At 41.1% G+C, this 14,822-nt stretch overlaps 1 protein-coding gene across 1 annotated transcript in view; it reads right to left on the bottom strand.

Annotated features, from left to right (window-relative positions):
- The window catches only part of SCML2 (Scm polycomb group protein like 2), a 277,149-nt gene that overhangs the window by 150,476 nt on the left and 111,851 nt on the right, over nt 1–14,822 (bottom strand). The window contains exon 6 of the mRNA XM_082245590.1: nt 7,795–8,038. Within this exon, the coding sequence (XP_082101716.1) occupies nt 7,795–8,038 (244 nt within the window). The remainder of the gene's footprint in view (nt 1–7,794; nt 8,039–14,822) is intronic.

Genomic DNA, 14,822 nt, shown 5'->3' on the forward strand with positions numbered 1-14,822 from the left:
CAGTGGGACAGGTGAGTATTAGGGTCCTTTCACACCATAATGAATACATCCATGCAGTGAAAACACAAATGTCAATATGTGCATTTGCAAAAAGTTTTATGCTTGTCGTCTAAATCTATGTGTATCGGCATGCATTTTAATGTTCACCGACTGATGAGCTTTTTGCCATCCTCCTCATCCTGCAGAAAGGTGTGGAACGGATCTTTAATGAGATCCATTCCATAGTCCCTGGGGGCGCAAAGTCCCTGGCACTGGTTGTTGGGATCTGCCAATGAGAGTTTATAAGATTCTGAAAGCATCCTTTAGTATAAGGCTGGCCATACATTTTACAATTTTCTTGTACGGTTCTCCTTTGGGGGGGGTAACATATAATAGGAGTTTAAACCTAACTTGTATGCAATCAGGCAGGCCCTTGCACTACATAGTTAAAGGGAAATCTGAAGAAAATGTAATAAAAAAAAATTGTATGGTCAGCTTAAGAGGAGTAAATCTTCCCCTTGCCTTATTATGAATGAGCAAGGGATATATAGTAAGGCTACTTTGTAACCCCCATGGTTACTCATTCACTTTAACAAAAGAACAGAGAAGGAAAGATTTTTTAAATTATTTTATTTTTTGGTGCTTTTTTTTTTACTTTAGAAAACAACGTGATCCCAAGATGTCAGATAGACCTCTATAGCTGGTCTGTGGATCTTCACTGTAGTCTGGACACATGCGAGACTGCTAAATCTGGCATACCAAAATAAACAAAGGAGATGCGATCGTAATTAGGTAAATAACGTTACTACACCAACATCATTTGAGCATTTGACTTGGGGATGATAGGTTACCATATGGTTAGTGAAATCACCAACATCCCTGGATTGCCTGAAATCATGGTAACCTCAATTATTTGTAGCGAGGATTTCACAAACATACCTTTAAATTCCTTTATTTCGGTCCACCTGATCTATTGCATTATGCAATTTCCCAAGAGTTGTTAGCTGACCATGTTGCAAATCTCCCCTTCTACCACATTCTAAAGATTTTCTTCTAAAATTCAGATCCAGTCACTGGGAAGGCCACAAAAGACCAGTGACCTCACAGTCATGTACAAGAAGGCAGTTTAAGAAAGGCTTTTACTAGATCTCTGAAAGTATCCAGTTTTGGTAAGCTTCTGCAGACTGCAGCCTAAAGCCTCGTACACACGCACCGATTGTTGGCCGACCAATCGGCTGTCTTTTGTCCAGTGTTGTTGTGTTGGTTGAAATGTGCTCTAGACTGCACACGAATTTTGTGAGCCAACAACAACCAACTGCAGAAGTGATGTCATGTTCTGGTTTACATTTCGTGTGTTTTTTCTTCTCTGAGCATGCCCAGTCTTGCTCATCACATTTTTGTCTGCCAAAATCTGTACTGACTGAGGAACAATCGGCCGTTCTGGTGACGGCCAACAAAAATTTTATAGCATGCACACCAGATTTTGTTCGGCCGAAAAGTCGCAGTCGGTTGTCGGAAGCATCATACTAACAAGCCGACAATCGGCCGATCGGACGTTGGCCGAAAATTCACGACCAACAATCGGTGCGTGTGTACGAGGCTTTGGCTTTCTGTTTTTTGCTGGCAGGAATGGAACCCAAACATTGTCTTCTGATGCTGTAGTCCATCCACATCAAGGCTCGAAGTGTGCATTCTAAGATCCTTTTCTGCTCACCACATATGTAAAGTTTGGTTATCTGAGTTAGCTTAAACCTGAGAAAAAAAAACAAACAAACAAAAAATCCATGTAGGATAATGAGCTAGTATGCATCCTATACTAGGTCATTATGAAATACTTACCTTGGAACAAAGCCCTCTAGAAGCGCCTGCACACCACTGAGACATCTTGGCCGGTGTTTCTTCTGGGTTCGCAGGCTCCGCAATGAAGTCATTCTCGCACATGCACGCGGGAGCCGCCATTTACGGCAAGGGCTCTGAAGGTCCAGCGGGGTAATGCATGAAAAACACATGAATATGAATCATCGCACGTTTTATGCATTGCAATGCACTTTCTACTAAATTTCAACATGTATGAACGCTCAATGTGCATCTTAATGTGATTGTTAAGCATATTTCTTTTTTAAAATAATAAACCTGCAGCCAGGCAAAAATCTGGATTGTTACAGAAGTCAAGTAAGTGTTGGAGGTGGGGATGAATACACAGTGGAAGGTCTTTTTAACTTAATGCAGAAAACCTTTAGGCTTCAGAACCACCTTAAAACGCACATGTTGACACATAATTGAATGTGTTTTCATTGGTTTCAGGAAAACCCATCAAAGAAAAAAGGGTGAATGGGTGTGAACAGGTCCTAAGATGTACAAGAATTATAGCATTTACCTGAAGCAGATTTTAAGCTCAAACATTTATCAAAGCATGTATTTCACAAATGTGGTTCACTCTTTTTTTTTTTAAAACTAGAACAAGATGTACAATATATGTAAAAAAGTTGCAAAAAAGCATCATATTCAATTAAAAAATAAATGACTGTTGTGTGAAAAGCCTCACATGCACAATAGATCTCATATGTAAGGCCTACTACAGCTTTAGATTCAATCCATTCAGCAGCCATAGAAAGTTGGACAAATTTATCACAAGTTAAAAACAGAAATTCCAACACAACCTGACAGGTTAGGTTGTTACAGCCCCACTGAGAAGTCTCAGTTCATTTTAGCAATGCGGATTGCTGCAGAGAATTCACAGGATGTCAAATAACAGCCAGCCAACAAACAGCTCTGGGTCACCCAAGTTACATTTTAGAGCATCTGTTTTTTCTCAAATATTTAACTGAAAAAAAGTTTTCTTGGAAATACTGCAGCTTCGCCAGAGCCATGTATTTAACCCTCTTGCTGCCACGTGTAAAATGCACATTTTTATCTGGAAAATGGCATATTGCATATTTCCTGAAATAAGAAGCACTGTAGAATAAAAAAAGATGACAGTTGCAGATACCTATGTTGCATGACATTTGTGAAAATGTCTATCAAACATTTTGCATAAACATTTCTGGAAATTTAAAATATGAGAGAATGTTGAGATATAGATACTAATACTGCTCACCAGGGCCACCTGAACTTGTGTCCTAATTGCCAGGTTTGCCCTCCATTACTGTTATGGGAACAACCCAAATTTTGGAATTTTCTTTATAATTTTGGTAAGAATGTTACACACAAGAAACAGAGAAGGTGAACCTCCCTGAACCCCCTTATAAGTCTGCTTTCACACTGAAGCATTGTGGTTTCAGCTTATGCGGCTTTTGCTTCCTCCGCGGCCACCTGTTTCCTTCGCTTTCGGAGCTGACTTCATGCACTCAGATGCCATGGAATGGCCGGTCAGCAACCTGTTGATCGCAAACTTTCCAAACCACCATTCCAGAGCATGGGCATGTGCTTCACTGGTGTGAGATCGCGGACCACATCAGAGGGCTAAGATTTAAAAATCTCCAAATTTATTTTATCAAATACTAAACCGGTAAATGCAAAAGATTGAGATGTGGGAGGATGATGTCACAATCTCAAACTCAGCCAATTACAGGAAGATTTGTATCCATTTAGAAAAAATACAAAGCTTATAAATGGCAGAGCCTTGCTCAGCCTGACTCAATTTTGTCCTCTAGAAAGAAAAAGTCAAGAGGGTGCACCCACTTAGTGCACTACCTTTGCAAAAAAAGGGGTTTTATTTAAAATGTATGCGCATCATAATCATAAATAAGGAAGACAATTCAAGCAGATAAAAGTATAAATGAAACCAGATTTCAACTTCGCAGGCAACGCCAGGTGGAAGTCTGGGTTCATTTATACTTTTATCTGCTTGAATGGTCTTCCTTATTTAGGAGTATGATGAGCATATATATTAAAGAAAACCCATTTTTTTGCAAAGGTCGTGCGCTAGGAGGGTGCACCCTCTTTACTTTTCTCTCTAGGGTGCCATTCCGGTTTCCCTTGACCTGCTGAGAGTGGCAGCACAGCCCTTGTGGCGCCTGTGGTAGTGGACCTTCAGTTTCCACCTGTCACATTACCACCTCAAGCGTAGGAGCATTTACTTTCTTCTGACCCAATTTTGTGGCTGGTAGCTGAGGCTATATACCGTTTATACAGTGCACCCAGTGAGCACACTTATTAGTGTAGATAATAGATTTTTTTTTAGGCCAGCTTGGTTCAAACAAACTAGTTAAAGAGACACTAAGCCTGAAAAATAGCTTTAAGGGATTTTGATTTTTAATCCTAAATTAGTAATAAATCCAAAAACATAACCACCTTACCTCAGTCTAATTCAGGAAAAGAAAGAAAAAAGCTTTTTTTTTTTTTTTTTTTTTAAAAAAAAGGTAGAAAATTACTTAGAACCTCCCAACATTATATATTTTTTGAAAACACCCTGGATAATAAAATGGTGTTACAATTTATTATGTTGCATGATTTTTGCACAACCAATTTAGAAATGCAAATCTTTAGGAAAAAAGTAACTTATTCAATTTTAGCGCACATAAACACAATACAATCCCCACTTTTCGGTAAAATATAAAAGCTTATGTTAAAGCGGGGTTCCACCCTGGGACATTTTTTTTTAATAAAAATACCCCCGGGACAGTCAGGGCTAGTACATTCCACAATGGCTAGCCTCTGATCTGTCCCGGGTTGCACTTACCTGCAAGAAGAAATACTTACCTTGAAAATGTATTGTCCAGCGCTGCCATCTCAGGTGTGGGCAGCTTGAAGCCAGCGCGATCCTCTTCTGCATCCTCTTCCGTCCTCTTCTGTCCCACGATGCACTGCGCCGGCCCCGCCGTCACTTCCGGGTCTGCAGCGTCATCCCTGCACAGCTTCTGGGCATGCCCAGAAGCTGTTTAGCAAGGTATGACGCGCTTGAACCGGAACCGACGTCGGGGCCGGTGCAGGCGCATTGATTCCTGGGAGCGATGACGTTCAGCTCCCAGGAATCATTGCAAAACCAGGAAGTGACGAATCGCCGTGGCCGCCGAGGGGAGGAAGAGGAAGTAAGGTAAGTATATTTTCTTCTAAACCAGGTAAATAAAAAAAATAAAAAATTGCGATTATCCATTTGTTTTTCAGGTGACCCGGAGCTAGAAGATGATGGAGGTAAGTTTAATTTTAGGGTGGAACTCCGCTTTAAGCAGAGTAAAAGAGATAGCAAACGTGTAATGCCTTAAAATTGGGTATGGCCATGGAATGGCGACAAACGACGATCCATAGGTGACTCTTTGAAAGTCTTTACAGGTTACCAGTTTAGAGTTACACAGGAGTTCTAGCGCTAGAATTATTGTTCTCGCTCTGACGTTCGCATGAATACCTCACATGTGGTATAATTACTGTTTTTACATATGCATGCGTAAACTATGTATGCATTTGCATTGCCATGTGAGCGAGGTAGGCGGTGGGTGCTTGGTTTATTTAAAACTTTTTTTAAAAGCAACTTCATTGCTATCACAAGGACTAAGCAACATCACTTGTGATAGCAGTAAGTACTGTATATACTCGAGTAAACGCTGAGTTTTTCAGCATGTTCTTTTATGCTGAAAAAGCCCCCCTTGGCTTATACTCGAGTCACGGTTTCACTTACCTTTTAAAAATGGTGCCGCCCGGCGCCAACACGTCACCGCGCATGCGCCGTCTGCCCGGGAATACCCATAAGTGTACGGGCTTTCCCGAGCATCAGCGGCGCATGCACGGTGACGTGATGGCGCCAGGCTGCGCCGTTTTTAAATGTAAGGTGCCTCACCGACAAGTAAGTGAGACTCCTCCGCAGCCCCTGCATTTCCTCATTCTCCTGTACCATGCCCCCAGCACTGCATCTCCTGTACCATCTGTGCCATGCCTGCGCCATCACCTGTGCCATGCCTGAACCATCTCCTGTACCATGCCCACAGCCCTGCATCTCCTGTACCATGTCCGCAGTCCCCGTTTTCTGTTTCGTGGTGGTCCAGTAGCTGCTGCATTTCCCATTCTAGGCTTATACTGAAGTCAATAAGTTTTCCCACTTTTCTGTGGTAAAATTAGGTGCCTCGGCTTATACTCGAATAATGACAGGTCCTCTTTATAGAGACCCCAGAGCAGTTTACTCAACCGAGGTCGGTTTGAGACCTTTTGTTTTTTTTAGATTACAGAAGGGAGCAGGTTTGCCTCAGTACACCAAGCGGCAATGACCCCATTCCATGCTCTGTAGAAGCGATAAAGCGGCTGTATAGCCACTCAGATCACTTCTACAAGAAAATCCATCTCTGGCTGAAAATGCTGGCATCATCCTAGTGTAACCACTTCAACTCAAGGATGTATGAGTACACCCTAAAGGGCTGAAGTAGATAATATATTGAAGCTTACCAATCCTTAAATGTAATGGCTACATTTGTTCTCTTTTTAGGCTTTTATTGGCTTTATTTTTCCGGGGTGATCTTGCCAGTAACACACTTCGAGTCTCAGGGTGTCTCTATTCCACTTGAGGAGCAATGGTGAAAACCTTTGGACAGCATCATTTGTCAATCTGCAGATAGGGTAGTGTTAGACAGACTAGCAGATTTAGATAGACTTGACTATCAAATAAAGCTGAACTCCAGCTAACACTTTTTAAGCAGTTACAGTTTTTTCTTTCTTTCACGTAAATGGATAAAAGCTAACCATTGTAAGCACCCATCAGTGTTAAATGGTTTGTCTTAACCTTCTAACTGACACTTTTGCTGGACAAGTTGGTCTGTTAAAGAAAATTTAAAAAACAACAGACTTACTGGATGGATCACCAGGTGAAAATAAAGGGGGAAAATGCCTAAAAAAAGAAAATGAAAGTGATTGTAAAGTCTTTTTTTTTTTTTTTTTTATAAACATTTTCTACTTCCCTCCTCTGTGCAGTGGTTTTGCACAGAGTAGCCTGGATCTTCCCTCTTCTCAGGGCCCTCTTTTTTTTCTCCTAACCCCTCCCTCCCGTTTAAATAGAACAGAAAGCAGCTCTGCTATGGGGGCACCCCACCCCTCTCGCCTGATTGGCTAACTGACTGATTGACAGCTGTGGGGGCCAATGGCATCACTGCTGTATCTCAGCCAATCAGGAGGGAGAGTCCCAGACGGCCGAGGAACTCGTGGACATCACTGGACAGAGATGAGGTTTAGGTAAGTATTAGCGGGTGTTGGGGAGGCTGCTGCACACAGAAGGTTTTTTTATCTTAATGCATTAAAATGCATTAAGATAAAAAAAGTCTGCCTTTACAACCCCTTTAATTAAGCCACTATTATCTTACACATTAGTAAGCTGCAATGTATACATTTTAATTTTTGATTGAATACCTCTTTAACTGCATTTTTGGGCATTGCTGGAAGCAGTGATAAAGAATAACTCTTTGAGGTATGCAAAGATTGGCCATCATATAAAATAAGAAAATATACTTGCCCAAAAGTACAAAAATGAAAAACACACATTGTAAATTATTAACATCAAACTGATCTCTTTAAATGTTTTTCAAAAGAGCATTGAAAAGACAAAGTGGTTGCAATCCTGTGATATGAAACGTGAACAAAGCATAACTTTCTATGGTGTGTACTAGTCTCAATCCAGAGCACTACATTTTATTTCTCTGCTGCCTACTTCCTCTGCAATCTGCATGCGTCACTTCTGCAAGCCCCTTGCTTATTGAAAACTTAGACAAGCTTTATCAATTCTGCACTACAAAGAGAAGGCAGCAGATAAATAAGTACAACTTATGTAGGAGGATTTATTTCATCTGAGTATATGGAAGGGTTACAACTACTTTTAACTTCCTTTTAAAATTTACTTACCATAGTTTCCAGGAGGCTGCAGAGAATCGCCAGTTATACTGCACCATCCAACTGGAAAGATGTCACGGGAGTCATATCTGCACCAGTAATCAAATGCTCCTCTCCATCCATCAAATGTTATAAAGATTTCATCTCCCTTCACGTCACCTACTGTGGCTGGACATATCAAAAAAGGATTTTTCTTGTCCACAGCTTCTAGTTTTAATCCAGGTTTAAAGAAGTTCTGGCATGGCTTTTGTGGCTCCTAATAGATAAAAACATTGGCTTAATGCATTATATAGTCTACTATTTTCAAATATTTTATAAATGTGACCAAAAAACAACAAAAAAACACAAATACAATACACAAACTTGCTTCTTTCTAGAGTTCACAAATCTAAATCTACAGCACATAGCAGGTTTTTTTTTTTTTTTTGACCTACCATTTGTTATTTTCTTGGCTCTCTGTGTGCTTTTAAAATTTTACCAGTCAGACATTTAGCATATTGTAGAATCTTGTAACTCAATCTCTGCTAAACTGGCCTCATACTTGAATGTAGTTTACGAAAAATAACTTTTTGGATAATTAAAAGAGACCCTGTCGCTAGACCATTCATTTGAACAAAAAAATTCCTATAAGATTTTATGTGTAGTTCACATTTTTTTAGGCATGGGTTTTACCTGTTAAAACATCCCTTGGGTAGACATCCAAAAGCCCTGAAACTGCTACTGGGTATCACCATCTTGTATAGGATATCAGCAACCCCAGCAGACTTTGAGCTGCCACTCAAGGGGCACTCTAAAGCAGGGATGTCAAACTCCGTTTTATCACGGGCCGGGTCAGCATGATGGTTGCCCCTGTAAGACTATGCATCTATTGAGCTACATAGGAGCGCAGGAGCGTGGGGCGTACAGAGTGCAGAATTCAGGGGTATGTTACTTGCCCACCCCCCCCCCCCCCCACAAAAGAAAAAAAAATAAAAATAAAAAAACTTTCCTTGCATCTCACCTACCAGGCCCAGCTCTAATACCTCCTGGCAGTGTAGGTGCCTCTGCCGCTCTAACTTCCTGAGAGATTATTGGTTGGCATCTGTTCCTGTCATGAGTGTATGAAGGGCAAGCAGGAGGCTGTGAGAAGCGCAAAGAAAAGCTGTCCTTGTAAACACAGAAGGTGTCTATGTTTAGAAGTGACAATGGTCAATTCCACCACATTCCGACATAAAAAAAAAAAAACCCTGGTTGTGAGGGCGGCCTAGAGGGCCGGATTCAGCCCAGGGACGTCGTGTTTGACATATGTGCTCTAAGGTCATCCTTTTCACTCCTCGACCTTGTTGCTACATAAAATCTTATGTAGGTAGGTAAAGGAAGTAGAGATGCAAGCACAGACAGTAACTATACACTCCCAAAGAAGGAAGGGACTACAATGTATAAGGAAAGGAGAAGCAGTGTTAGGGAACTGACTTTTCGTAAATAGTCAAATCTGCTAGAAAGTTCAGAAGCACAGAGAAAGTGAATAAAAACTATTAATCATGGAAAGGAAAAACACCACAAGCACGCATTTAAATATGTTCAGGTAAAATCAACAAAAAATCAAGTATTTTAAACAAACACTTTAACACCAGCCTTTTTTTCTGACATTTGTAGTTTACGTAAAAAAAAAAAAAAAAATCGGCATTTTTCGCTATATATATATATATATATATATATATATATATATATATATATATATATATATATATATATATATATATACACACACACACATATGTATATATATATATATATATATATATATATATATACACACACATACACACATACATACATATATACATACACCACACATACATACATTTAGAAGAGACTAGAGAATTAAATAGCGATTGTCGCAATATTTTATGTAACACTGTATTTGAGCAGCAGTCTTTTAAATGCAATTTTTTGGGGGAAAAATACACTTTACAGTGGGTACGGAAAGTATTCAGACCCCCTTAAATTTCTCACTCTTTGTTATATTGCAGCCATTTGCTAAAATCATTTAAGTTCATTCTTCTTCCTCATGAATGTACACATAGCACCCCATATTGATGGAAAAACACAATTGTTGACATTGTTGCAGATTTATTAAAAAAGAAAAACTGAAATATCACATGGTCCTAAGTATTCAGACCCTTTGCTGTGACACTCATATATTTAACTCAGGTGCTTTCCATTTCTTCTGATCATCCTTGAGATGGTTCTACACCTTCATTTGAGTCCAGCTGTGTTTGATTATACTGATTGGACTTGATTAGGAAAGCCACACACCTGTCTATATAAGACCTTCCAGATCACAATGCATGTCAGAGCAAATGAGAATCATGAGGTCTAAGGAACTGCCTGAAGAGCTCAAAGACAGAATTGTGGCAAGGCACAGATCTGGCCAAGGTTACAAAAAGATTTCTGCTGCACTTAAGGTTCCTAAGAGCACAGTGGCCTCCATAATCCTCAAATGGAAGACGTTTGGGACGACCAGAACCCTTCCTAGAGCTGGCCGTCCGGCCAAACTGAGCTATAGGGGGAGAAGAGCCTTGGTGAGAGAGGTAAAGAAGAACCCAAAGATCACTGTGGCTGAGCTCCAGAGATGCAGTCAGGAGATGGGAGAAAGTTGTAGAAAGTCAACCATCACTGCAGCCCTCCACCAGTCGGGGCTTTATGGCAGAGTGGCCCGACGGAAGCCTCTCCTCAGTGTAAGACACATGAAAGCCCGCATGGAGTTTGCTAAAAAAACACCTGAAGGACTCCAAGATGGTGAGAAATAAGATTCTCTGGTCTGATGAGACCAAAATAGAACTTTTTGGCCTTAATTCTAAGCGGTATGTGTGGAGAAAACCAGGCACTGCTCATCACCTGTTCAATACAGTCCCAACAGTGAAGCATGGTGGTGGCAGCATCATGCTGTGGGGGTGTTTTTCAGCTGCAGGGACAGGACGACTGGTTGCAATCGAGGGAAAGATGAATGCGGCCAAGTACAGGGATATCCTGGACAAAAACCTTCTCCAGAGTGCTCTGGACCTCAGACTGGGCCGAAGGTTTACCTTCCAACAAGACAATGACCCTAAGCACCCAGCTAAAATAACGAAGGAGTGGCTTCACAACAACTCCGTGACTGTTCTTGAATGGCCCAGCCAGAGCCCTGACTTAAACCCAATTGAGCATCTCTGGAGAGACCTAAAAATGGCTGTCCACCAACGTTTACCATCCAACCTGACAGAACTGGAGAGGATCTGCAAGGAGGAATGGCAGAGGATCCCCAAATCCAGGTGTGAAAGACTTGTTGCATCTTTCCCAAAAAGACTCCTGGCTGTATTAGATCAAAAGGGGGCTTCTACTAAATACTGAGCAAAGGGTCTGAATACTTAGGACCATGTGATATTTCAGTTTTTCTTTTTTAATAAATCTGCAACAATGTCAACAATTCTGTGTTTTTCTGTCAGTATGGGGTGCTATGTGTACATTCATGAGGAAGAAGAATGAACTTAAATGATTTTAGCAAATGGCTGCAATATAACAAAGAGTGAAAAATTTAAGGGGGTCTGAATACTTTCCGTACCCACTGTAATTAATTAAAAAGAAAAAAAAAAAAACACATTAAAGTTACCCAATTTTTTTGTACAGTATAAAAGATAATGTTATGCAGATTAAACAGATACCCAACATGTCATGGTTTAAAATTGTGCATTGTAATTAGCGACAAATTTGGGTACTTAAAAATTTCAATAGCTGACGCTTTAAAAAGATTTTTTTCAGGTTACCCGTTTAGAGTTACAGAGGAGGTATAGCGCTAGAATTATTGCTTTTGCTCCAACGATCTCGTGCGATACCTCACGTGTGGTTTTAACATTGTTTCTATATGCGGGCATGACTTACGCATGAGTTCACTTCTACAGTCGAGCACAGAGGGATGAGGTGCTTAAACTTTTTTTTTTTTCTTATTTATTTTTACTTTTTATTTTTACACTGTCCCTTTATTTATTTGATCACTTTTATTCCTATTATAAAGGAATGTAAACATTCTTTGTAATAGAAATAAGCATGACAGGTCATTTTTATTGAGAGATCTGGGATCACCTCTCCCGCCGGCCATGAAAGCGATCTGGTGGCATATCTGCCACGAGGATCACTTTCATCTGTAAGCTGGCCACGTAACAGAAATGAAAATAACGGATACCGGGGTTATTGCAGCTAGCCATCAAAGTAATGACTTATATTTACAGTTAGGCAGTCGGTAAATGGTTAAACTGCTAAAAGGGTCTCTTTAAACGCACTTTAAAAGGAGTTGTAAAGTCAGAAGGTTTTTATCTTAATGCAGCCTCCCCAACACACACGTAATACTTACCTAAACCCCATCTCCGTACAGCGATGTCCACAAGTCCCTCGGCTGTCCGGGACTCTCCCTGCAGATTGGATGAACCACAGCCGTGGAGCCATTGGCTCCGACGGCTGTCAATCAAAGTCAGTTAGCTCTTTAGGAGAGAGGGGGGGGCGGGGCAGAATGGCAGTAACCTGTCTGAATAGACACACAGAGATGCAGCTAAGCTCGGGTGTCCCCATAGCAAGAGGCTTGCTGTGGGGCACTCGACCGGAGGGAGCTTCAAGGAGCAGTGAAGAGGGACCCCAGAAGAGGAGGATCCAGGCTGCTCTGTGCAAAATAAACTGCACAGGGCAAGTAATTACGGCATTTTTAAAAAAAAGGACTTTACAATCCCTTTAACCAGCGTATGTATATAACCGTGCTGGGTGCAAGTGGTTATACCAGGATCATGGCTACAGCCAGCAAAAGGCTTTCACATAAAAGTGATTTGGGCAGCTGTACAGCCACTCCACTACTTTTACAGCGCTACGGAGTCTCCTCCCCTCCCACCGCTGTTCCTGAGCTCTCCCATTCCACAGGGAGCTAAAGACTGCTGTAAATGGTCAGATCAGCTGCACCGAATCCCACAAATCAAGAGGGCTTCAGATGCCCACAGATGACATGGAACCTGCCTGCTTCCGAGATCTGGTTAGTCTTCAAATATTTTACCCCAATCTACAGGGACTACACATAAGAAATGTTGTAAATGTTGTTAGATATGTTTAAAAGAGCACAAAGGAGTGTTCTAAAAAAAAAAAGTATTTGGGGACTGGAACTCCGCTTTAACCACTTCTGGACCGGAAGGATTGGCCCCCTTAATGACCAGGCCATATTTTGCAATTCCGCACTGCGTTACTTTAACGGACAATTGCTCAGTCGTGCGACGCTGTACCTAAAGAAAATTGATGTCCCTTTTTTTTTCCACAAAGAGCTTTCTTTTGGTGGTATTTGATCACCTGTGCGATTTTTATTTTTTGCACTATAAACAAAAAAATAGCGACAATTCTGGAAAAAACCTTTTTTTCACATTCTGCTATATAACATTCCCCAAAGAAATAACATTGCAAAATCAAAATTTAACATTTTAGGCCAATTTGTTTTCTGCTTCATATTTCTGGTAAAAAAAAAAAAAAAATCGCAATAACCGTATTTTGATTGGTTTGCGCAAACATTATCGCGTCTACTAATTAGGGGAAAAAATGTATGTAATTTTTATTGGTTTTCTTTTTACTAGTAATGGTGGCGATCTGCGATTTTTTGCGGGACTGCGACATTGCGGCGGACAGATTGGACCCCTGACTGACATTTTTTACACTTTTGGGGGGACCAGTGACATTACTACAGTAATCAGTGCTAAAAATATGCACTGTTACTGTAATAATGACACTGGCAGGGAAGGGGTTAACATTGTAGGTGATCAAGGGGTTAAATGTGAGCCTAGGGGAGTGATTCTGGGGGGGGGGGGGGGGGAGTGGCTTGTGAAATGACCATAGAGACCTGCGATCCTATATGGAAGGATCACAGGGGCTCTATGATCATTCCAGGGAGAACAACGGTCAGCTGTGTTTACGACAGCTGCATGTCCCCCTCTCTCAGTGGGGAACGATCGCGGGTGTCAGGCGGCAATCAGAGACGCCTGACACATGCATCGGCTGCCCCACTAGCTCCCTGCGCGTGACCGACGTATACCTACGGCGGTATGCGCAGGAGCGGCTGCCTGCCGCAGTATAACTGAGGCAGGTGGTCATAAAGTGGTTAAAGTGAATTTTTTTATAAAAACGTAAAGAAGTCCCGCGCTATGGGTAAAGGGTTGGGAAAATAAGCTGCAGCCTCCCTTAAAAACATAACCGACGGTTATATCAAAAGAATAAAAACTAAAGGGGAAGGGAAGTGGCGCTGCCTCGAAATAGGTGAAAAATATAATAAATATGTGTTGACTGATAGAGCACTATCAATTGTTTAAATCAATAGACATGTAATACAAATCAATACAATTATAAACCATAAACGTCCGCATTAGGAGGAAACGCGCCAGGGAGGAGCGCCGCATTGTCATCATACATCGCCGCGGACCGCGCTGCAGGCGGCCGCGGCTACCATTCATCCCTCGATTTGTTTTATGCACTATACAAGACTACTGCTGTAAGTGTTTTCAACCTTTTTTATTAAACCTGATTTGAGATACTGCACCATTAGTCTATTCCATCTTTTACATGGTTCATTGTGAGGCATATACCAACAAATCAGAGGGGTCCTATCCAGCTAGTATACAGGAGGAAAGGAGGATATCGATAGTGGATGATTACCTACAAGCAGATACATCTGTTCTTTCTGGTAAGAGGCTTCTCCTTCCCCTCTTGAAGAGGAGAGAAGAATTCCATTTGATTCCTTCCTTCACCTGAGCACTTGGATTTGCATATTATCACGCCCTAATACACATTTTCTTTGGTAAGGGAAGCCAGTCTTTAAGTGGTGATGGGATATTTGCACAATTTTCTTCGGTGAAGCTGAAGCGAAGTCGCATTCAGTATCAACACGGACTATTTTGGACTTTGTTGACCAATATCATTGCCACTTCTTTCTTTGTTCACTTATAGTTTGTATATATATTTGTTTTTATTGTACAAACCACCACCCAAGTATATTTACTCTCTTG

This window comes from Pelophylax lessonae, assembly GCF_965119305.1.
Source record: "Pelophylax lessonae genome assembly, chromosome: 2".
Classification (NCBI taxonomy): domain Eukaryota; kingdom Metazoa; phylum Chordata; class Amphibia; order Anura; family Ranidae; genus Pelophylax; species Pelophylax lessonae.